Raw genomic sequence first — 25,565 nt, forward strand, 5'->3', positions numbered from 1 at the left:
GAGTTCCTGAAAAGTCTTTTTTCTCATTGGTCCTCTGCTTAACACATTTTAGAGTTTTATTTATGCAAGACTTAATTAAACCATCAGTGTTAATACCTATAAAGAGAATGACAGATATGACCCCATAATTGTAATCTGGGGCTCCTCTCATCCACTGGAGAAAGTCATGTAACTGGGCACCACTCCCACCCTTACCTCCCAACCTCTCACCCACCCAAGGTGAACTCTTTCAAGAATAAGAGAGGCTCCAGACTCCAGGAAGCCAGACACAAAAAAAGAAGGAACTGTTTACTGCAAACAAAGGAGTACAGGGAAACCTGACCCACTGAGTGGCCATGGCAAAGCTGAGCAGCCCCCAGAAAAGGCCAACAAATATTATCAACTGGACCCACTCCACAAAAGGCCTCCCAATCTGTTCATGCTGTCATAGCCCCCAGCAGATGACAATGTGCACTGATGAGATCCAAGCACTTCTTTGGTATCTCATACTTAAATGTGGTCAGACAACTAAGGATCACCAGACATGTGATGAAAGCCTCCAGCATAAAAGGCAGACACCAAAGCACATGGATGAGTTAACACGGTGACTGTTATGCATGAGGCCTAGAGAGAGACAAGATTGAAGCAGGAGGATACAGGGCCAGGGGAGGGCAGGCTCCAGGGGAAAAAAACAGTACTGATCAACTATTTAATGAATTGGAGATTTAGAAAATATTGTGAAGTAACCAGAAATAAGCAAATTAAGCAGGAAAAAAAAAAAAAGATAATCATTAACTACGGGCAAAAAACAAAATGTTGTTCAAGAAAGGAAATAAAATGATAGTACACTATTTGGCTCAGCAGCTAATGCTATTTATACGGTCATACAGCACGGTGACATCAAAACAGCATAAAAGGGACTACCAATTTAACCCCAAATTTTCATGCAACCATATAGAAGATGAGGAAAGGAGAATGTGTATATAATACAGATAGATATTCATTTATCATAACAGAACATCAGTAGTTCATGTCTAAGGTCAGTTAAGAAATAGTATTGAGACAGGCTGGGACCTGGGACCCTTTGCTGCAGTACTTGCACCTGGACAAACATCTCCACCAGCAATAGAATACAAAGTAACTATAAGGGACTAAAAATAACTGCATACAAGTGCACTTGGAGCAAATTATGAACAATACGATACAAAAAGACCAAAAACCCAGCTGCCACTTTTGAGGTGTCAGGAGCAAAAGCAGGGCACTGTGCACGATCCCTGCACATAGCACCACCAAAGGGGTGGGCAAACCACCCCTCCTGCCCGACCCCCCAATCCATCCCCACCCTCACCCCATTTAAGGGTCAAGCTTGCCCCCCTTCAGAGAGTGAGCAAGGGAAACTGTTTCTTGTTTCTCTCCCTCATGTTGCAGCTCGAGTCCCAGTAAAGCCTTGCCAGAACTTCTCATCTGGCCTCTTAACCAATTTCTATTGATTAAGGAGTCCAAGAATCCTGGTCAGTAACAGTATAAGCATATTGATGAGAAATGAGGGTAAATGCAAGAAAAAGCAAACAAACAAAACAAAACAACAAAAAACACAACCAGTTAAAATAGTGGAGTACAGTTGCTTAAGGGAGTGAGGATTGGAAGGGAGGGTAAGGAAGTATGGGAAGAGAATTTCACTTTAATTCTTTTAAGGTTAATTGAATTATTTAAAACTATGTGTTCAAAACAGAAACAGACTCACAGACATAGAAAACAAACTCATGGTTATCAAAGGGGAAAGGCAGCAGGGGGCAGGGGGATAAATTAGGAGTTTGGGATTAGCAGATACAAACTATTACATATAAATTAGATAAACAACCAGGTTCTACTGTGTAGCACAGGCAACTATATTCGACATCTTGTAATAAACTATAATGGAAAAGAATCTGAAAAAGAATATATATATATATATATATATATATATATATATATATATATATATATCTGAATCACTTTGCCGTACACCTGAAACAAATACAACATTGTAACTCAACTATACTTCAATTACATACATAAATAAATAAATGAAGCTATCTGTTCATACTGACTTAATTACAAATTTAAAATATTGTAAAAAGGAAGAGGAATACTGTTAGTAACATTATTTGGATGATACCTAACAGTATACAAATTATATGTTAAAATCTAACTCAGCCACAATTATATCTCTGCGCTGTACTTTTAACATATGTGGAGAAACCGCTGAACACACTAATAGTAGGGCATGCACTGCAAACAATTACCAGCGCTGTGCATCATTTTGCACTTCAACATCCATATTCTCCCACAATACTCTCCTTAGAGCAGGGCCAATGGCACCTCATCCTTTGAAAAGGCCCCTTCTGGTACCGGGAATGGGCAGAGTCCAGGAGGGACCCCATTCACTTTCTCTCCTTCAGGGAGCTCTCTGATCCTCTATCCCAAATGGGGCATTAATAAGATGCCCTAAGGAGCTCTTGAACTTGAGTCTATGGCTCGTGGGTCATATCTGCTATTTCATTCACCAGATGGCATAAGACTGAGCCACCAGAATGGTGCTGACAAGATGATCTGGGTTGAGTCCAATTCTTTACAGAGATTAAAAAATTTGGCCTGGAGCTCCACACACGCCATCGGTGACCCTTCTTCACGACTAACTTATGCCAAAACCAAAGGTAAATATTTCTAAAGTGGCTGGTGAGAGGCAGGGAAATGATCTACAGTGATGAGAAAACAGGACTTTAGCTAGAGACCAAGTCAACACTTAACAAAGAGAATACAGACCAAACATTAAGTTTGTCATATCTGTAGATAACTCTAAGTTAGGAGGGATATAAACATCAGGGAAGATCAAATTAAGATCCTAGATGATATCATTAGAAGGACGAAAACCACAAAGACAAAATTTCAAAGAGGTAAATCTAAGTTCTGCATTTGGACTTTTCAAAAAATCTATTAAAATAAGATGGAGAAGACCTTGATGCTGAGGGTTTGATAGACCACAAGCTGGGTATGAGTCAACCGTTTGTTGTGGTTTCTAATAAATTAAGGAATTGACACTAGCATCATGGAGGAAATAAGAGGAACAGGAACCTAAATGCAGGCGGCACAGGGCGGAACCTGACAGGGTATCAGGTTCTGGAACACGATTACAAGGGAGAACCTCAAGGAGAGGAACTGAATCATAGGGAGACTGGCTCGGAAACCTCAAGCAGGGAGACCTAAACAGGAGACATGGCGGAGGGAAATGAGAGCTGTTTTCAAGTATTTAGAAGGTTATGAGAAAGAATAAGCAGGAAAGGCTTACTTTAAACTCTGGGGGAGAATATGGAAGCAAAGGGAAATGGCAAAAGTCACCGGAAAGAACGTATTATCTCAACATGGCGAAGAACTTTCTAGAACTTGGAGCCAACTAACAAAGTAGATGGTTAAAGAGCTGGGAGCTTCCCAGGAATGGAAGCTGTCCAGCTGTCCAGGCTGACCAGCCGTCGGGGGCCTTGCAGAGATGGTGCCTACTTACGAGGGAGGCTGGATGTTAATCTACTCAAGTCCAAGATACTAAATCCTTTCTTAAGTCTTTTCTACCAAGTCCACTTGATGCTCCTTGTGAAAGAGGATTTCCAGATTTTTTCCTAATCTGGCTGCCCTTGTCCAGGGCATATGCCAATGACCTTCATCGAGTCTGACACATAGAACCAGATGTGGCACTTGAATATAATTCCCCAGAGCATGATAAAACTCAAAGCCTTAGACTTTTCACAGAGAAGCCACACTCAACTTCTGTAAAGATACTTGGGGAACTAGTCTCTTTTTCTTATAATTAAAATGCTAACTATAACATTTATTGAGCATTTGCTATCAGACACCTGACTTGCATTATCACATCCAATCCCCAACTCAACATAAAGATATAAATACTATTCTTTTTTTAAAAGGGTCTTTTTAAAATATGCATGCTATAAAAATTAGGAGTTTGGGATCAGCAAAAAAAAAAAAAATATATATATATATATATATATATATATATATATGCATGCTGTAGCCTCATACAAGTGACATTCTTAATGATAAGAAACATTCTATGGAAAGGCAATGACCCCTTAGAGATAATATTTTCTACACTTCTTTAGATATATAATTGCATATGATTTTCTACGCAATCAGGCATCATTCTTACTCTGCCTGCTAACTATGTTCCCAAGGCATTTAATATAGGAATTTAAAACTAATATTAGGATACGTTACCATAAAAGTCACTGAGCTTTTTGGAATTGTATGTAACCTCCTCCCGTAATGGATGAAGAGAGGGCCGAGAGGAAACGGTACTTTGTAGGTGATGGGTGCTATTTCTGGCTTCCAGTTGGAGGGAAGAACGCTAATTAAAATAGTTTAAATGCAGGAGCTATAGCCTCCCTTTGCAGACAGGGTAGCACTTCTTCTATATAAGCTGCTCTAACATTCATGCCCATTCCCACCCCCATCCGGCACACAAAACCCCTTTTCTACTTCTGCTGGTAACATGAATCTCCTTTCCATGGGCGAATCTGAATAACAGCATCAGATCAGAAGCATACGAGCTCTGGAAACTGTGTGCACTGAACTGAGCCCTGGGGCTGGAATAACCTACAAATTATTTCCATAATCGTGCTTGATCTCCCTCGCTTTAGCCTCACCCCCTACACACACAGGTTCCTTTCAAATTCAGCCCCTCCAGAGTCATGTGGATTACAATAAGTAGAAGGTAGAAAACGCCCCATGGATCCCAAAGAGCAGTAATTTCCTCTGAAAAGGTTCATTTTGTGCTCTATCCCACGTAAGTAGCATAACAATTTCACCAAAACAAGAGGACACAGAGGTTTTCATGAATAAGGTCCTATGTTGCCACAAAAGAATTGTATTCAATGTGACCTAATGGGTATTCAGATTCTATTAGCAATTTTATGGCCAGGAAAGTCCTTTCAAAAGGAATTCACGTCATGGGTGTGTAGGTAAAAAAGAGAGTATCCTGAAATCAATGAGATTATCATCTAACCTGTATAATGAGGCAAGAATGGCCAAAATCAAGTTACAGTTTTGAAATATTCCCAATGAGTGGCTTAATTCTAAGAATGAGAAAAAGTCACTTTTTACTGTAATCACTGATTCTTGCCCATGTTCTTCTTAGGGTAAGTAGTGATAGTAATGGGATAAATAATATACTTAGACAATAAGGGGCTTTGGCGAAAGAGAGGCTTGGTTTGAATCCAGCCCCAACACTCAGTAACTGTGACTTGACATCCAATCATTAGCCTTTGTAAGCCTTAGCTTCACAAAAGGGGGTACACAATCCACATCAATTGGTCAGAATATGGATACACAATCCAACTCACTGATTTCTGGAAGAATTAAGTGGATTCACGTTGTAAAACACTTTCAAGGCAGTGGCATACAATAAGGGCGCAGTAAAAGATAACTGCTGATATCATAATAATGTTATTGTTGTTATTGTTAGAGTAGTTAGGCATTTCCTCATTGGCAAGATATCCCATTAATTACTAAAAAGCTATGCTAGATTTGGAAACACAATGGTTTATAAGTTATATAGAAGAATATTTTCAGGAAACAGAGCATGTAGATTTTTTTAATAGGATACACAAAGCACTACCCATTAGGGAGTGCTTGAGAAAGGTAGACTTGAGAAATGAGACTACATTAAAATTTAAAAGTTTTGGTATAACAAAGAATACCTTTAAGAGAGTAGAAGGCTAGTCACCTAGTGGAAAAGGATATCTGCAATGCATATAATCAACAAAGAGATGATATACAAAATATGTAAAAAAACTGCTATGAATCATCAAGAGAAGAAAGACAACTAAATGGAAAAACAGGCAGGAGACTGAAATAAAAACTTCACAAAAGATGATATTGAAATGGTCATTAAACCCATAAAAACGTGCTCAACTTCACACTAAGAGTTTTAAAAACAAGATCTGAGAATAACACGTGTGGACAAGGATGAGGAAGAACTGGAATTCTCCTAGGCTGCTGATGGGAGCATAAATTATTTCAATAATTTTGGAAACTGACAGTATCTAGCAGACTTGAATGTGTGCATATATCCCATGACCCAGCAATGCCAGTCCTAGGTATGTACCAAAAGAAATGTGGACAAATGTATCCTGAACATAGAGAGAAGAATGAATACTCATAGCAATACTGCTCAGGATCCCTACAAACTGGGGTCAACTCAAATGTACATATGGAAAGGTTGCCATACATCCCAGTTAGCCTAGGACTATTGAAACTTATGCCTATTATCCTGGCGTAATTGTTAATAGTGCTGCTATAACTCTTAAAATTGTCTAGTCTCTAAAGTGTCCTCATGAGTCCATCAGAAGCAAGGGGAGAATAAGAAGCTCAAAAAGATGATCCTCCATAAAAGCAATAACAACACTGGCAAAAATTGTCAAGATGGACTTTTTCAGAACTCTGGAAATTAAGTCTTGTGACTTAATTGAGATGCATTTATTGAAGAAAAAAAAAAAAAGGCTGAATCTCAGTAACAATATTAAGTATAAGGGTATCTTAATACACTATTCCCATCATCGTCTCTCTATCTCCACATTCATGTGAAAACCAGCAGTCTGACAGCCACTGAAGGGGGCAGAATGGGTTTGGAGCTCCCCCAAAACACCATTCTCAGAAAAGTCATTATCTGACCTGTTTAATACTGCATAAGAAATCCCCATTCACAGGGCTTGTAGCTATTTGACTTGACTCAGAACTCATTCGTGTACACAACCCTTTACTCCAGGCCTGTTTGTAAAAAGCAATCAGTGACAACTGTTTAATATCACAGTTGCCTGAGGTTGTGGTAACAGTTGGGGCAAAAAAGAGTTGACTGAGAAACTTTAGGAAAAGCTGGGGAGTAAGATATCCATAGTCCTCAGAACTTAGAAGGTCACATACATGCACAGAACTGTACACATGCTCAGAAAACCCTGAGAAGGCCCTGTGCTCACCCCTCAGGCTGATCTTGAGGCTCTGTGCAAGCAGAGGTGAAGACTACGGCAGAGCTGTAAACTAACTGCCTAAGTGTTGAAGAGGTACATACAGAGGTCCTTGGGAAAGAGTAAGAGATTTATTACTTCTGGGCACTTAAGGTAATCTCTCCAATCATTAGAGAGTATCAGTAGTGAAATAAAAATTATTCTCTTTTAAAAAGAACCAAATACAAATTCTAAAGTTAAAATGTAGAATAACTGAAGTGAAAAATTCAACAGAGGGGCTCAAGAGCAGATTTGAACTGGCAAAAAAAAAAAAAAGAATCAGTGAACTTGAAGTAGGTCAACTGATACTATTCAGTCTAAGGAACAAAACAAAAAGAGAATACAGAAAAATGAACAGAGTCTCAGAGATCTATGAGACACAATCAAGCATACTAACTTAAACGTAACAGGTGTCCCAGAAGGAGAAGAGAGAAGAGACATGAGCAGGAAGACTATGTGAAAAAATAACAGCTGAAAACTTTCCAAATGTGATTCAAACACGTATAGACATCAGTACATCCAAGAAACTCAATGAATTCCAGGTATAATAAACTGAAAGAAATCAATATTTAAACATATCATAATCAAACTGTTTAAAGACAAATATAAAATCCCCAAAGTAGCAAGAACAAAGCAACTTATCTATAAAAGGGATCCTCTTAAGATTAACAGGTGATTTCTCATTAGAATCTATGAGGGCCAGATGGCAATACAGTGATATTTTCAAAGCACTGAAATAAGACTGTCAATCAAGAATTCTATATCCAGCAAAACTATCTTCAAAAATGAAGGAGAAATGAAGACATTCCCAGATGAACAAAAGTGTTCTGGCTTAGATAATATAATACACGTTCACTCTATTCAACCAGTAAGCTGCATGTATTCATGTAAGGTTGTAGGGTGCTAGAACCTTCTGTTTCTCGTCCTGGGTGGTGGTTACTTTGTGACACTTCATTGAGCAATAAATTTATGTTTGTGCACCCTTCCTTATGTGTGTTTTACATCACAGATCGAAAGAAAGAAAAAATACATGCTTTTTGACTGTTCACAAACAAAATTACTACTTTATATTTCTTACTTTAATTGCCCAAATGGAAATAACTATAGGGGACAAACCCAGAAACATGGTGAAATAACCTATTACTCTCTGCCATGCCTTTATTCCAACTCTCTCTGTGGCATGGAATATCCTCACTGTCAATTTCACTCAGTTCATCCCCACTCTTCCTTTAACATTCACTGTCAAGGTTTACCACATCATAAAGATCAATTCATTCCAATGTCTGTCTCCCATATTATATGTGAACATTTTTAAGTGTAGAAACTGTATCAAAATATCTTCTTGGTATTCTCAATATCACTGTGCATAGCACATAGGAAGCATGGAATAAAGTCTTGAGGAATTCCTGTATTACGGGAATAAATGAAGAAAGCCCAACTAACTAACACCACAAAAAGTGTATCACAACTGACCAAACTCAAAGGATTCCCTATAGAAGCAAATGTTAACCCTGAAGTGATAAGCAGGTTAGTATTTTTTAATACAATTAACCATCAAACTTCAAGAACTTTCAGTACAAAGTTCTGAAAAGATGAGGAAGAGAAACTGGTTGGGTATAGCTAGTCATTTCTGGGATGTCATGATTTTACTTTATGAGTAATATTAGAAGAGAACATATTATGATGAAAAATCTTGACAGTGCAAATCATGTCTAAATTAAGGAATTCATGATCCTTTCTCTAAAGTGCTACACAAATGATATCGAGACTACAGTGAAAAATCCTTCAACCCACACCCCTCCTCGGGCTTCACTGTGGAGGCCCTCTGGGTGCGTTCAAATCATTCCTGGAACTCGGTATAGACGTTTATTTTGTCATTCATCGTTTTTGTTCCTATAACGTGCAAAAGATAGAACCCACCACTCAGAGGAAAACAGGCTGAGCTACATGGGCAGGAGACGGAGGTATCTGGTAGGAGATTTGAAATGCCCTGCAAAGGAGGAGCCCAACAAACCTGAAAAAGGAAGGCGTCACCCAGGGAATTGCTGAGGCAGAAGACGAAGTCCTTCTTGGGGTGCTCAGGCACGGCCTGCACGATGCTGTTCTCCACCCAGACGGCATGCTTGGGGATGCTATTGTGGTCTATTCCAGACCTGCCATCGCTCTCGTAGAAAAAGAGCGTGCACCCTGAGGAGACAGAATGGGGGTCCGCGTGAGTACCTGGTGCTCATGCAACAAAAAACGTCTGTAGTGGAAACTGTTGCTTGTGCCCTGTTACCAGGAAAGGGCTGGAAATGAGTGTGAAACCTAGGAAGTAAAGAGAATGGGGCCATGCTTGTACTAAGTCTTGGATGGGCTTGGACAGAGACTTTTTTTTTTTTTTTTAATTGAAGTATAGTTGATTTACAATGTTGTGTTAAGACTCTTAAATCACAGTTTCGTCATTCATGCCCTCAAGTTCTTTAAGATCTTACTTCCTGTTTTTGAATGTGACAGATATCCTCACAGGCATACGGGGGTCTGATGGCTCCTCTGGCCAGTGGTGGCTGTAAATTCAGCTCCTCAGGCCTGAACAGCAAGCACCGCTGAGTAGGACCGGCACCAGTTCTGTCCCACTGGAGTCCCTCCCAATATGTCTCACAGGATATGCAACCCGGAAACACAACTTATTGGGTTTTTTGACTATGCACTTGGAGAAAACAAAATATAACACTGGCTTTAGGTGCTTTCAGGATAAGAAAAGAAATGACAGACTTTTAGTCTCAGATCTTTTCTATAAAATGTTTTTCTAGAGATCAGCCATGTCCTTGTCCCTCCTGGAAGAAGAAATGCACGCACACATATGAAGGCCTGAGGGAGGCCAGAGGCCTGGTCCACACTTAATTATACTGTGAAACTAAATGAGACAGGAGCAATAAAAACCTTTCCTACATTTGTGTCAAGGTGGGTTCAATAGATACCCTCCGTCATGGCCTACACGTGAGGCGCAGTTTATTAGTAATTACTCACTGAGCACTTGCTCTCAAGTCATCATTTCAGGGGAAACCTGGGCCCAGCTTTCTGACTCTTTAACTTCAACATAAGCCACTTGGTCCGTCTTCAACATCTTCCTTACCACAAGCAAGGGCCACCATTTATGTGAATCACAAAGACTTCCAAGTACAACCTACTCGCCTGCAGTATGAACTTCCGTAAAGCAAATTTGTAACTGACAATGTAGAACGATGGGGATCAATGGAAAAGTCACATGAGTGCAAAGGCGACTTCTCCTAGCCCGTAATATTTCACAGGAGCATGTAACAGCTGCTGGATGCAATGTCCCCCAGCACAGCTGCACGCAGCACGCTGGCACACGAGGCCCACTCGTTTCACAGTGTTTGCCTTGGTACAGCCTGACGGTAAGCTCTGCCTAAAAGTCTACTGCACGGTGTTCCTGAATTTCATGGTTTTATAACTACTGTCCTTGTCCCCATAATTCAGGAGTTTTGATTCTTCCTCTAATCCATTCAAGTTATATTCACTTTTTTTTCTTAAGGTTGTACGTTTTCTGTGATATTTCTTGTTGGAAATTAGGAATGTTACGAGAGTAATTTTAGTAGGGTTTTGTTTTCTATTTTTTTAAGTTTTGGAGTAATAAGTTGCTTACATATAATTTAATTATATACTTACGGAGTGTTCTGCCCCAACCCTATTTTTCTTATAATTCCTGTTATTTTGAAGATCTCAAGTTTTTACAGGAACATAGAGGTCACATTCGGAATCATCTTTATCTCCTCTTTCCATGTCTTAAGCTAACATAGATTCAGAGACACAAAAAGAAAAGAAATGGAAAGGGGAGGCCCTTTTCCTCCAAATCCGAGGTTCCTGAGGTGGGGCAATCTTGCTGAATGAGGGACATTCGGTGAAGTCTGGAGACATTTTTGGTTGTCACAACTTGGGGGTGGGGAACAGAAGGAGGTGAGTAGCGGACAGAGATGCTGCTAAACATCCTACAAGGCCCAGGACAGGCCTCATGACAAAGAATTATCCAGAAAACGTCAATAGGCCTTCTGTTGAGAAACCTTGCTCTAAGTAATCCTTAGGACTAATATTACGCTAATGATGAACAGATCCTTAACAGAAAAAGAGCAACACAGCTTTACCATAGTTTGAGAACAGAGACTGAAGCCTATAGATAATGGATACGGGGCGTCCACACACTGAACATCTTATGTCTTCCCAAATTGCTGTTTTCATAATTTTTCAACTTTGGTTTACAATCACCCGTGACGGTGGGTGGTTAAAAATCAGCTTGTACTCAATTATCCATATGTTCCAATTTTAAGACTAACGAGAAGCAGCAAATCTGGGAACCACGTGGTCCCTGGTAACAGGTCCATTTACCTTCATCTTCACTTGAACATAATCTGTATGCTTTTCAGTTGTGGATGGAGACGCTCCAGAGATTAATTCTAAATAAAACCTTTTTTTTGTAAACTTAATTATTCTGTCAAAAGTGAAAGAATCTTTGGAGAATTTTCTAGCCTACGGTTCCCAGGTACTCTGCTTTTTATTCCTCCATATATCCAAGCCCAAGTCAGCAGCAAGCCCTGCCTTTGAGTGGCAAGGACAAGCCCCGAGTTTGTCAATATATAATGGGACCTGTCAGGAGTAGGAAGCAAAGGACTCGGCGGCTCTGTGCTCTGGGCCTGGATCCTGACAGATTGTGTCACTCAGATCTGGGTCACCAAGAAAGTGAAGCCTCCTTCCTCTAATGGGTGTGTGGGCTGAGCACCCACACCTTGCCTTCCTTGATCATTTATTCTCTAAAGGAAGAGCAGAAACAAAACACCCCCGCTTCCAGTCCCAAGTAAAAAATCACCTAATTATTTTTATTCTACGTCACTAACAGTGTTATTCTCATATTTAGTGTAAGAATCACCTGGGAAGCCTGTTTAAACCACAAATTCCGGGCCTGTCATGGGCTGAATTATATCCCCACAAGTTCCTATGCCTAACTCAGGGCCTCTGAATATGGCTGTATTTGGAGATAAGGTCTTTACAGAGGTAATTAAAATTAAATGAGGTCATAAGGGTGGGCCCTAATCCAATATGACTGCTGTCCTTATAAGAAGAGGGGATTTGGACATAGACAGGTACAGAGGGAGGACGTGAAGATACTATAAGAAGGCAGCCATTTGCAAACCCAGGCCTTAGAAAACACCAAACCTGATGACACCTTGATCTGAGACTTCTAGGCTCCAGGACTGTGAGAAAATAAAGTTCTTTTGTTTAAGCCTCCCAGTCTGTGGTATTCTGTTATAGCAGCTCTAGTACAGGGACTAATACAGCGCCCCACCTCCAAACTGTGAGATTCGGCAGGTATGGATATAACCCAGGAAGCATCTCAGGTGACCGTGAGTGACTGCAGGTGGTCTTCTAATCATGTTTAAAAACTCAGCATCAGTTAACAAAATGAACAATAAGATGGGCTGCTAAAGGGAACAGAGGTTGCAGCGTCCAGTGGTGTGTGGACATTTAGGGGAGGAGCAGAGAGCAGGGCCCCTCAGACATGACCTTGTAGTGCCTCTAAATTAAGCCAAGGCAGGTCCCGCGTGAGAAAGAACAGTAGCAGTTCTCCAAAATGCTCCCACAGAACGAACATCTGTGTTTCACAAGCAGAACCATGACATCAAATACACTTTTCCCAATTCACAATGGAAAACTAAAAGCAAAGTGTGCTGTGCGTATGTGTAAACTGATAGAATGTGCTCAAATTCAATGTTCCTATTTCACATGTGTGTTCAAAATTTCATATACACTTTATATAGACTATATTATGGTATTTGATTTAGCATAGAAAATAAAATTTAAAGTTTAATATCAGCAATTCCTGTGATTTTCCACAGAAGACACTATGGCTGCCAGAATTCCACATCTATTCAAACTTTGAAACCACTAAGGTAGACTTTCCGAATGAGAAAAGGACATGAGAAAGAACCTGACTCTTCCTAAGACATCCTTGGAAGTGGAGCAACAAGATGAAATAACCCAGCAAGTCTTGAAAACTAGACATGAAGAGAAAGACAGCATCCCACCCTGAACATGCAGCAACATTAGACACACAGGCCCTTGGCAGTAGGGAAAGCTGCCCTGCACCGGCTGTCAAGAGGAAAGACTCCTCTATGGGACAGCGGGTTGTTCCCCAAAACACACAACCCCCTTTCTTCTGCAGTAATAGAAACCCCAGTGCTCAGTTGGGCCCATCCCTGCCTCCTTTGCAGCTAGGCTGGACTCATTTCTGGCCAATGCGATGGAAGCAGAAGAGATGCAGGCAACTTCCAGGTTGTAACCTCAGCGCAGAGGGATACACCCTCCACTTCCCCCATTTTTCCGCTGGAACCTGGACCCGCTGGTGAGCTATCCTAATCATTCAGACTAACACAGTGCTCTAGGGACAGTCAAGCAACGACAAAAGGAATTCTGGCTTCTGGATGACTTAAGAGCAAAGAGTCAGCCCATCACTCTTAGACACTCCACCTCTGCTAGGTGGAAGGGAAATAAAGTTCTGTCTTGCTTGAGGCACTGTCACTGTGGGTCTCAGTGACATGCAGCAAGACCTACAGTCTAATTAACATGCTCCCTTTCTGTTTCACCAGGTACTGAAGCAACAGCTGGCAGCATTAGTAATGGGGCCCACCCAAACTCTGCTTGTCCCTGGGGGGTTTACACCACTGCACAAGAGCTCTAGGCTGTTCCACGCCTCTAGGATTGGTTGTTCCACACCAGCCACAGTTGGTGAAATCCAGTATCAGATGGAGTCACGGGTGCACCACACCAGCCGAGCCCAGGCTTCTTCCTCCTGGACCCATCCTTCATGCTTGTTAACCTGTCTAACCTATCCTGCCATGTACTAACCCTGCTTCAAATCCAGCTTGTGTCAAAGATTCTAAGCAGTCTTGAGAAGTGTTTTTCTTTTTAAGACACAGAGCTCACAAATGTGTTACAATTTCTACACTACCAAGACATATGCAGATGTGCAAAAATGCATATACATACTTCTAAAGTGTGTGTAAAGCGATAATGAATAGCAAGATGTAAAAGTATTATGCTTACTAATGAAAAGAAAGACAATGGTATATAGATATACCATTGTATATAGATATATATACATGTATATAGATATATATCTCTATATATACACACACACTCAAATAGTCAAAGTCTGACCATAAAACAGTGACTTTTTCACAAACATAGATGGCTCAGACATTCCATTAAGCACTGGGTTGAACCCTATGAAATTAGCAATATTCCACCATTTTTTACCCCCAAAATGACAATTTCATAAGATTCAAACCAGTGATTTTTCCCTCCCAAACAGTCACTTCGGGAGGCACACGTTTTGGAATGATTCCAAAAAAATATTCTTTTGGAACTCAAGCCTTTCAAACTGTCAGGGGAACCAGCTGTATATATGAGAAAACTAGACGAGAGGCTCCCATAGCTTAACTGTGAAACAGTAAAGAAAATCAAACATTGGTGGAAAAGGAAACTGGGGAGTGACTAATCAAGGGACATAAAGTTTCAGCTCGATAAGATGATGACGTTCCAGGTGTGCTATACAACCGCGTGCCTTGGTCAACGATACCGTAACGTACGCCTAAAACGACGCTAAGAAGGTAGATCTCACGTTAAGTATTCTCACCACCACGACATAAGTTTTGAAATTAGCATGAGATAGAAATCCCATGTAACCGAAGAACATCACTTGCACAGGTGCACCACGGAGCCCAGGCCGTACCCAGCGCTGCAGGAAGGACGCTCCCTCCCTCACCTTTCAGAGACACCCAGTAGTGCTTCCACTTCCTCCGGGTGGCCGACTCCACCTTCTTGTTCTTCTTGTGTACCAGGAAGTTCTTGACTGCCAGGGCTCCGGCCTTACGCACTGTGCCCTGCGCGGCCGTGAGCAGGATGTCCGACTGGCCCGGGGAGCTCAGGGTACCGCTGCTCTGCTCGTCGCTGTGCGCCGAGCCGGCCTCCTCCAGGCTCTCGCTGTTGGTGGTACTCATCTCCAGCTCCCGTCGGAAATTCTCGTACACCCCCTGGCGGGCTGCATCCCCGGTGGAGCTGCTGCCGCTGTCGCTGCCCACAAAGGCGCGGCCGGTGGGGGGTGAGTAGCTGGAGTTGGTGGCATTGGATCGCCTGGACAGGAGGTCCGTGTCGGTGGCGACCCCTTCGATCCCACTGTCGGCAAACTCGCTACCCTCGCCCGCATTAACATCCTTGGGAGCCAAAAGGGAGAAAAAAAGAAGACATGCATCATGCAGAGAAGTAACCCAGGGGCTCCTGTCGGTCCAGCCAGGGGCTGTGTAGCTGCAGGCAACCCCCACAGGGCACCGCTGCTCCCAACCTCTCCTGGACCAATCACTCCTCAACCCCCTGACCCGCACACACCCAACTTGCCTGCAGGGCAGCTCAGGAAAACCATGAAGCTGTCCCGGTATGAATGCCAACAATTTGGAATGTTCAAGAAACATTTTTTAAAAAGCAAGCAAGATTTCAAAAAACGTATCGATTATCTGACTTAGATAATTAGGTAATTGGCAAATCAGCTATTGAGATGCTCCCACTGCCCTGCTGAGAGAGCTCAGCGCCCTCACCCTCATCAGCCTGCCTGGAGCTCCAGGAAATTGTGCTGGCTGATTAGTTATCCCAGAGGTAGGGGGTTCCAAGGGATAATGAAGTCTTTACTGATAACTTTTTTTTTTTTTTTTTAAACAAAGGGCCTAGTTAGGAGTCTATTCTATAGTCTGGTGACTAAAAAGATAACTAGTGCACCACCTCGCCCACTCACCCAGCAAGGACCCACAGCCCAGGAGCAGGGAAGAGTCCTCAGGCTCCAATCAGCTTCGCTTCTTGAAAACAAGCAGCTTCCCGCTCCACGTTGAGCTAAAAAAGTCTGTGGGGCTCACAGCTCCAATGCAGGCTCTCCAATTACGTTGCCCTTTCAAAGCTGGGACGCTAGGAACCCAAAGCAAGCTACTCACCGCCCCTGGGCCAAGTGACAGCTTGGGGCACTGCCAAGATGTGGCGGGTATCAATTCCCGGTTTAAAAACATTTGGAACTTCCAAAGCACTGCCCCTGCTCGCATGTTGAACATTTCCGGGACAGGCAGATCTGTTCTTAAATCAGAATCTTAATTGCTCTGAAGTGCTAAAGGCATTTCCATAAACAGTAATTAAATAATGGTAGTCATCAAGGGAGGATAATGACGGCAGTATTGGACAGCACAGCTCGACAGTCTCATGGACAAGAAATTAGACTGGTTTTTCTCAAAGGGAGAGAATCGGAATGTGAGTCTGACATAGGAGGAGATGGCAAAGTAATATGTGGTTTGGGGGCTTAACCACTTGTGAAGCCTTTAGTCTCATAAATAGTTAATTATGGTTTGAAAATGTAAAAACGAACGGGCTATTCCGATTGCCGTATAAATCAATGTTTTGTGTTCAAATCTCTGATGAGAGGCAACGGTGGGGTGGACAGAAGGAGCCAAGCCACATAATAATATCATCCTGCACGAGGCCCAAACAGGTGTTGTGCCCATGTCTCCGCACATCTCACCTGGTCAATTCTAAGTTAGGGCCCTCAGAGTTCACTCGCGTCATGAATAGGTCCTAAGTGAGCAACTTAAAATGGGCATAGCCAGACATGAAAACAAGCAAAGGAGACACAGAAAGACAAATACTGTATGATTGACTTCTATGTGGAATGTGAAAATGTAAAACTCACAGAACCAGAGGGTAGAATGGTGGTTGCCAGAGGCTGAGGGCCCCGGGGAAATGGGGATACATTGGTTAAGGTTACAAACTTTTAGTTATTATAATAAGTTCTGGGGATCTGATATACAGCCTGACGACTCTAGTTAATGATACCATGTTGTATCCTTGAAATTTGCTAGGAAAGTAGATCGTAAGTGTTCTCACCACGAGAGAGAGAGAGAGAGAGAGAGAGAGAGAGAGAGAGAGAGAGAGAGATGAAGGAAGGAAGGGAGGGAGGAAGGGGTAATTGTGTGAGTGATGGATATGTTAATTAACTTGATTTTGGTAATCATTTCACACTATATACATATATTAAATCATCACATTGTACACCTTCAAAAAACACAAAAACACACAACAAGGAGTACAGTGTGCAAAGGGTAGAAATTTGGCAGTGGAAAAACCTGGCAAATACCACCTCAGCCAAGGGCTCAGGGTTAACTGGGTGTGTGGTATATGGGAACCCTTTCTACTATCTTTGCAATGTTTATGTAATTCTAAAGCTGTTCTAAAATAAAAAGTTTATTTTAAAAAAAGAAAAGAAAAAACAAGGAGGAGGTAAGAAGGGACATAGTAGCAGGAAGTGGTTAAGCGAGTTTCTAAGGACCAACAACATTTGCCTAAACATGGAGTTTAGGTCCCTGGGATGTAGAGGGACTCAAGAGTGTCAAAGAAACCATGGATGCGGCTCAGACGCAGACCCTGTGACTGTTGGTTCTGTCACTTTGCCATCTGCTGTCCTGCCTGTTACCCGCCACCAATGGTCATCAAGGACCCAGATCTGGTAGGTCAAAGTCCTCTATACAAACAGGAGAGTGCTGTTACCAACGCACATTTCTCTCTGGCAAGGACATTTACCATACATATCCCTTTTGATCTAATAAGTAAATTCGGCCATCACTGATTATTCAAGATAACCGTGGGTGGTGGGAGATGCGGAGTTTGTGTGATTCTCACCAACATCTGGATTCATTTTCACATGCCTCAGTCCTTCTCTGGAAGAAGTGACAAAATCAGCTATCAACTCGCCTCAAAAATGAAAAAAGATGAGTTGCCCCTCTGTAAGACAGGTAAAGATCAGCTACACAGGTATCCTCTCTAGGTCATAAGAGAAAGACTTCAGAACAAAAAGGAGAAATTAATTCCAGGCATCTTGTAATTCCCAGAGCTCTGGAACAGGAAGGAACCTTGCAAAACCATCCCCTTGGTGAATGCATGGAGATGCTGAGGCTCAGAAAGCCACAAGTCTGGCAGGTGGTAGATTGGAGGTTGGAGCCCATGCCTCCAATGACCTTTTCCACTCTGACAAGATGGCCCCATGGCTCAGCCGCAGGGAGCACCTGACTGGATCCTGTCTCAATAGTCAACTCCATGCCTTCCCCTCTGTTTTTCAACAGTGCCCCTTCTAGGTTTTCCCAGCACAACTGAGTGACTGTGCATCTATATGACTTGACTTTCCCAGCAAAGAACTCAGACTCAAAGGTGGACAGAAGGAGAAAGAGGAGATGACAAAGAAGATGAGGGAAACAGAGGCAGAGACTGGACAGGCATGTCTCTTAACAGTCTACTACATCCCCACAAACCATGAACTCCTACAGAATGCCTTGATGTCTCTACTGAAACTAAGAGTTAAGGTCTCAATAGACACTCACCTCTTTGTCAGACTTGAACATGTGCTCTTGCCAACTGACACTGCAACCTTGCAATGGCCCAGGCTGCGTGTATTCAACTCTGGGACGACCATTAAACCGAGCAAAGGAGTGATTACTCCAGGTAAGAGGCCTGCTGGCCCCAGCTGAGCTGGCACACTTTGGGAGTGTAACCAGTGGAGAATGCTCCTGATCTGTGATCCAAGCCAGCGCCACCTTGTCTCCACAGCGGTTAAGCAGGCTAAGTGGTGCACAGCCTCCCACTGACATGTGACCCGGCCTGTCCAGAAACAGACGGTGGCTGCCCAGCTCTGGCCTCTATTTGGTCATGAAGCTTGGGATGTGCCAAATACCCAGAAACCCTTGCTCCAGCATCGTGGGAAATGATATGCACCCAGCCAGAGGCATTACTCAACACCTGAAGGGTCAACGGGACTCCACACCCCCTACACCTTGAGTGTGGGAGACACTCATCTACAGCAGGGCTCCAGATGCCTAAGTGCCACACGAGAATCACACGTTTATAGGTCTCAGAATCTCTGGAACAAACCAAAGACAGATACACTGATGTGGAGGCACTAGGTTCACACACTGAAAGACCGCTCCAAGGCTGCATCCTAAATGCCCATCCTTCTCAAATGGCAAGATGTATACCACTGTGATACGGTTTCCAATAGCTCAGAAGAAAGACAGCATCATTGTGATGCAAACATTCCTGGTGCATCTTTCCGAAGGGCTCCTCCTCCTACCGACCTCCATCTCAAGGACACTTCACACCTGAGAAACCGGATTCTCCCCACACTTAAAAGCCCCTGTCAACCACCCCACTCTTCCAACAGCAAGATATCCAGATGATCAACCCCAGGGAAAATTCCCACGGGAGCCCAGAAGTCTTTATCGCAAATGCAAGGTATGTTCCTTCTTATCTAGTTAGATGTCTTAGCATACGATCAGTCCTAGAACATTTAACCAAATACCGAAATTTAAAGCAAATGTCAGAGGAGATCAAGGGAAATGGTAAGACCCTAGCTAGACAGAGAAATAACTCCCAACGTGGTGCATGATCCAGCCAAAGATTTCCTAAAAATAGCTCAAAATAAACTCCCCATGTTAGAACCACTCCACTGAAGAGGCTTCCAATTATAAACAACATTCATGGAATACAGAGGCTCTTAAATCCTGCTCTCCCTGGACAAGTCCTCCCAAGCCAGATTCTTCGAGCACTCACCGATTTCCATTCCACTGGCAGTTTCCCAGCACGAATGCATGCACTTTCCCATTGGATGCACAAGTGGCCAGCTGTTGCCCAAAAACGTTCGACAGCTGCCAGGCAAGAGTTTTCTTTGTCATTTTAGCCAGGCAGCAAATGCTTAAATGAGCTCTGGTACTAAAGTGGAGGCAGCAAGAGGTAAATTCAAAGCCTGTTTTCACTGCCTTGAAAACTGGAAGGTCACCCTGCATGAACATAGGCTAAAGACACATTGTGGCAAAGGCTCAAGTTGTTTCCACCGGGGAATTCAGAAAGTCTCTGAGGGACCGGTTTGCTGTGCTAAAGATGTGTCAACACAGTTTTGAAGAGCTAATTAGCCACAAAGTTCAAGGGCCCTGGGACAAGTCAGGGCCCAGGAGGATCAACTGGCAACTTGTAGTTACAAGTCGAATGCAATTAGAAACTGTTATGTTGGTCACTTTGTTTAATTTTCCTGATGAATCCAGCTTTGCTTCAATACACCTGTATAGAGAAGGTAAATACAGCAGAGAAGAGTTCACAGAATTTCAATGGGGGGGAGGAGATTTTTTTCTTTTTTGGCCATGCCACGAGGCATGCGGGATCTTAATTCCCCAACCAGGGATAGAACCCGCGCCCCCTGCAGTGGAAGTATGGATTCTTAACCACTGGGCCACCAGGGAAGTCCCTGGGGGAGGAGATTTTGACCTGCAGAAGCCTTGAATTAGAACAATTTCTGCCTCATTAAATTCTAAAATATTCCCCCTCTTATCATCATCTTATCATCTTCTTCTTATCCCCAAAATCTAAGGACTCCCCTCCGCCACACATGCACACACATAAGCACTGTCTTTGGTTTCCAACATTCTCTCCTTGATATGCTCAGTACTATACTATACTATACTCTTAGTATACCTTCCCTTGGTAATCTCAATACAGCAAATGTCACGTCTGGGCAAGTTATTTTGAACCAATCCATGCCTCAGTTTCCTCACCTGTATAATGGGAATAGCAACAATATTTACTTTGTAAGACACTTTGTAAGATGTGAGATTGAGGTAACACAAGTTTCTAGAACGGTGCCCAGCACACAGTACCTGCACAACAGTGTTAACTCTAATTACTGACATGTCCATCCTCAGCCTTACTTAACATCTCAGCCCAAGGAGAGAAGACACTGGCTGACCTCACTTACTAGCTTCCTGCACTAACATGAAAGAATGGGCGTTGCTGAGGAACTTGGGAAAAACAAGGTCTCATGGGAAAAATACACAGGCCCACCAAGGCTGGTGCGAGCCAATGTAATCCCCCTGAATTATTTTCATATTCGCAAAACTGCACAATAAACTAAGAAAATGATGTTTCCTATGCTGTAACTGCTAGGCTCTGCTACTAATAATTGCCATTCTTGATTTACAGAAATATTGCAGTATCCATTTGTCATCACTGTAAGGTTTTTTTCTTTCCTCTCTCTACACAGATAGCCAGTGCCATTTTGAATTTTTGATTCTGAAGTTTGTAAATTGTACCTCTTGGCCTCCCACTCTTAGCCTCTTTACATGTGTCCCAGCTCCCTTTGAGACATTTCTAAAACCCTGTTTCTATTTCCTTCTTCTCCCTTTCCTAAGGCAAAATCTCCATGCCCTTTAAAGTTTCCAGCACTCAGTCCCATCCCCTCTAATGATTCACAACGGAGTGACTCAAAATTTCTCTCAATTACAACTGCTGAAGTTCTTACTGCTGCCCAAAAGAGTCTCATAAGTTAAGTTGGCAAATGCTTGAAATGTTGCTTCAGATAACTCCAGATTGGAGACAGCTCTATGTCTAAGTCAATGAATCACCTCTCTCCTTTCACCTGTTTTTCTATGTGCATGTCTCAAACCCTGTCGTCACCCTTCTGTCTCAAACCCTGTCGTCACCCTTCCCCTCCTCACCACCTCAGGATATATCACATCCCTAGTCCCTTTTCTTCTTTTCCTAGTGCCACATCCCTGGTTCAGCCACAAGACTCTCTATTCTAACTACCTTCCTCCCATCAATCCATCCTGCGTGCCATGGCTGGGTAAGTCTCCCAGGAGCAAGGTGAGGGCTCCCGAGGCTGTCCATCCAGGGCCTCTACCAATGTCCAGCCTTAGCACTGGACCTTTAGATGCACCCAGCCACCAGTGAAACTGAAGAACTCATGCCGGGTATGCTCCCAACTTTTCTTGCTTCCAGGAATTCCAGGAATGCTGATCCTTCAAGGTTCAGCTCAAAGTCCCTCTTCCCACAGCTGGAAGCCTTCTCTTTCCCTCCTCCAATCCCCGTGCAGCTTCTCTGCACCATCCCTTCCCCCACCCCCCGCCCCGCCCCCCAACTCTGCTCCAGCCGCATTGGCCTCTTTGCTCTTCCTCAAAGGCGCAGGGCACACTCCCACCTTCCAAATCAATGGCCAATTCCCATCTCCCTTCCAAATCCCTACCCAAGTCTGCCCATCCCGAGGGGCGGGGCCCATCCCGAGGGGCGGGGCCCAACCCAACCACCTGATCCGGAATTGCCCCACATTCCCCACTGCCCGCTCTTCCTCACCTTGCTCTCTTTTTCCCATAGCATGTCATGTACTTGCTATGCTAACTCTTTGCTGCAGACACACCTCCACTTCACCCCAGCTAGCTTCGTGAGCTCAGGGATCTCTTCTTGATGCATCCCAAGCACCAAGAATAGTGCCTGGCATGGCGTAGGCACTTCCAAAAAAAAAACACACAAACACTGTTGAACAACTTAACTGCTGTTCATCTTCCAACCTCCTCTCCAAACAAGAAAAGCGTTTCTCATGGAACACATTTTAGTTTGATTTAAAGGTCTAGGCATTTCCAGGCTCAACGCACGCTCAACTCCAGTGGAAGTCACAAATGAGCCCCAACTGGAAAGCTTGACTTCGACATCTTCCAGCCATCCGGGTTTATTACGTCTTTTATGGAGACAACCAGAGCTCATTTACACGTTTTTTCTTTCATCTTTTTAAAAGGAGAGAAAGTGAGAAAGACATATTGGGCTGTTTTATGGCCCAAACTAGATATTCTGTCAACAGTAAGTTCAAAGCACACTGGGCGCCAACGCAGAGAGAAAAGCTGGTGGGCGTTTCCTAAGTTCTGCCCTGTGGATCCGTGGAGACGCTCCCAGGGCTGCTCCAAGCTCCCGGTCCCGGCCCTTTGTCCTCCTCAGTTATGCTGGGAAACCAGCAATTACACGTTACTGTGGGACACGACTTGCACTGAGGGACACAGAGCCTCCTCTCCTCACGGACTAAACTAAGAATGTGATTTTCAAAGGCTTGGACCTCCCCAACCTATATTAGCATAAATAAACAGCTCTCCAAGTGAGGACCAGGGGTCCTTAAATAATTTCCGGGGGTCCCTAAGGTCCTCCTCCCTTTACCAACTATCTGTTCGAAGCCAGGTTTTCCTCATATAGTCCAACCAAAACAGCATGTCACAAGAGAGTGAATGCAGAAGCAGATATGAGACTCTAGTGTCTTCTGATAAGCCAGAAACTGTAGAGATTTGCAAAAATACAAAACAATGCCCTTCTTCTGGCTTTTTTTTTTTTAATTTTAGAAAATAAAATTTTAAAAATAAAGTTATTTATGTGAACATGTAATGGTTTATTGCTCCTATTTTAAGATGAATTAACAAGTATTTTTTTTACATTTCTGTTTCAATTTCTAATGTGATAAATATTTATAGGTATAACCCACACGAACAGAAGCCCTTTGGAGTCTGTAACACTTTTTAAGAGTATAAAGGAGTCTGAGAACTGCGGATATAAGCCATCTCTCAGCTACCTACTCACCCTCGCACTCCTCAAAAGAAGATCTTGGCAAAGAAGAGGGATATTCTTGTTGAAATGGACGGGCTGTTTTTCAAAATAAATATCTCATTGCTTAACTTACATGGCAGAAAAAGAAAAATCAAAAGGAAGGTAAAAAAGAAGCATCAAACAGGAGCAGTGAAAGAAGAGAGGGTTTTTTTTAAGTGGAATTTATATGAAAATATTTTGTTTCACGAAGAATTAACCTAAGGTTCTTCAAATGTATGATACCAAGGGGGAAAGGAGTGGGGTGGGAGGAATTGGGAGATTGGGATTGATACATATACACTATTGATACTATGTATAAAGTAGACGACTGAGGGGAACACACTGTATAAAACAGGGACCTCCACTTAATGCACTGTGGTGTCCTAAACGGGAGGGAAATCCAAAAGGGAGGGGATGTCATGTAAATGTATGGCTGATTCATTCTGCTGTGCAGTAGAAGCTAACACAACATTGTAAAGCAACTATACTCCAATAAAAATTAATTTAAAAAAAGAATTAACCTGAGGTTCTTAACCAGAAGCTTCTCGGTGGACATTGGAGGACCCATGGATCCCCTGAAATGATATGCAAAAGGGTGGTCTCTGTGTGGATCCCAAAAGATCCAAATTTTTCATCTGATTCGCAAAGGAATCTGTGACCAAAGGTTAGGAATCTCTTGGATGCTGATGTCAGTTCTCAGCTCAGAGAACATATTTATCCCTGAACCATTTAAACTAAGTGTAAAACAAAACAAAATTTTAAAAATCAACACAACTTTTACAGGAACTCAAGATCTTCTTCTGATCATGCTGCACCCTTTATCTTGCTGAAATCACCAATCCTATTAACTTGCTTATCCAACCAAGAAAGTCATCAGGGACAGAGCCTTCTAAAGTCATCTTTGGCATTTCTCCAAAAAAGACATACAGATGGCCAACAGGCACATGAAAAGATGCTCAACATCGCTAAATATTAGAGAAATGCAAATCAAAACTGCGATGAGGTACCACCTCACCCCAGTCAGAATGACCATCATTAAAATGTCTACAAGTAACGAATGCTGGAGAGGGTGTGGCGAAAAGGGAACGCTAATACACAGTTGGTGGGAACGTAAGTTGGTGCAGCCACTGTGGAAAACAGTATGAAAGTTCCTCAAAAAACTAAAAATAGAGCTACCATATGATCCAGCAATCCCACTCCTGGGCATATATATGGAGACAAAACTATAATTCAAAAAGATACATGCACCCCTATGTTCATAGCAGCACTATTCACAATAGCCAAGATATGGAAACAACCTAAATGTCCATCGACAGATGAATGGATAAAGAAGATGTGGTACATATATACAATGGAATACTACTCAGCCATAAAAGAATAATAATAATAATGCCATTTGCAGCAACATAGATGGAACTAGAGATTATCATACTAAGTGAAGTAAGTCAGACAAAGACAATACCATATGATATCACTTATATGTGGAATCTAAAATATGACACAAATGAACTTATCTACGAAACAGAAATAGACTCAGACGTAGAGAACAGACTTGTTGCCAAGGGGAAGGTGGGGGGAAGGTGGGGGGGAGATGGAGTGGGAGCTTGGGCTTAGCAGATGCAAATTATTATATATAGAATCAATAAACAACAAGGTCCTACTGTATAGCACAGGGAACTATATTCGATATCCTGTGATAAACCGTAATGGAAAAGAACATGAAAAAGAATGTATATATATTTATAACTGAATCAGTTTGCTGTACAGCAGCAGAAGTTAACACAACATTGTAAATCAACTATATTTCAATTTAAAAAATACAAATAAAAAATAAAGTCGCCTTTGGTCATCTCTTTCAGGGACCGACCGCTGTTTCGGGCCACGGTAGTGGACAGTTACTATTTTCTTTTCAGCCCACCACCCTGTTTGGCTTCTGTACCAGAACTGGGGGTTTTGATGTTAAAATCTGAGGGCACGTGAGCTGAAACCTGTTTGAACATGGGTAGCCAGTGTGGTGTGGGT

At 42.6% G+C, this 25,565-nt stretch overlaps 1 protein-coding gene across 1 annotated transcript in view; it reads right to left on the reverse strand.

The window, feature by feature from the left end:
- The window catches only part of TIAM1 (TIAM Rac1 associated GEF 1), a 269,436-nt gene that overhangs the window by 103,887 nt on the left and 139,984 nt on the right, over positions 1 to 25,565 (reverse strand). Inside the window, exons 4-5 of the mRNA XM_059921431.1 lie at positions 14,845 to 15,292; positions 9,043 to 9,215 (exon numbers count right to left, since the gene is read on the reverse strand). Coding sequence (XP_059777414.1) covers positions 9,043 to 9,215; positions 14,845 to 15,292 — 621 coding nt within the window. The remainder of the gene's footprint in view (positions 1 to 9,042; positions 9,216 to 14,844; positions 15,293 to 25,565) is intronic.

The sequence above is a fragment of the Balaenoptera ricei genome, chromosome 4, assembly GCF_028023285.1.
Source record: "Balaenoptera ricei isolate mBalRic1 chromosome 4, mBalRic1.hap2, whole genome shotgun sequence".
Lineage (NCBI taxonomy): Eukaryota > Metazoa > Chordata > Mammalia > Artiodactyla > Balaenopteridae > Balaenoptera > Balaenoptera ricei.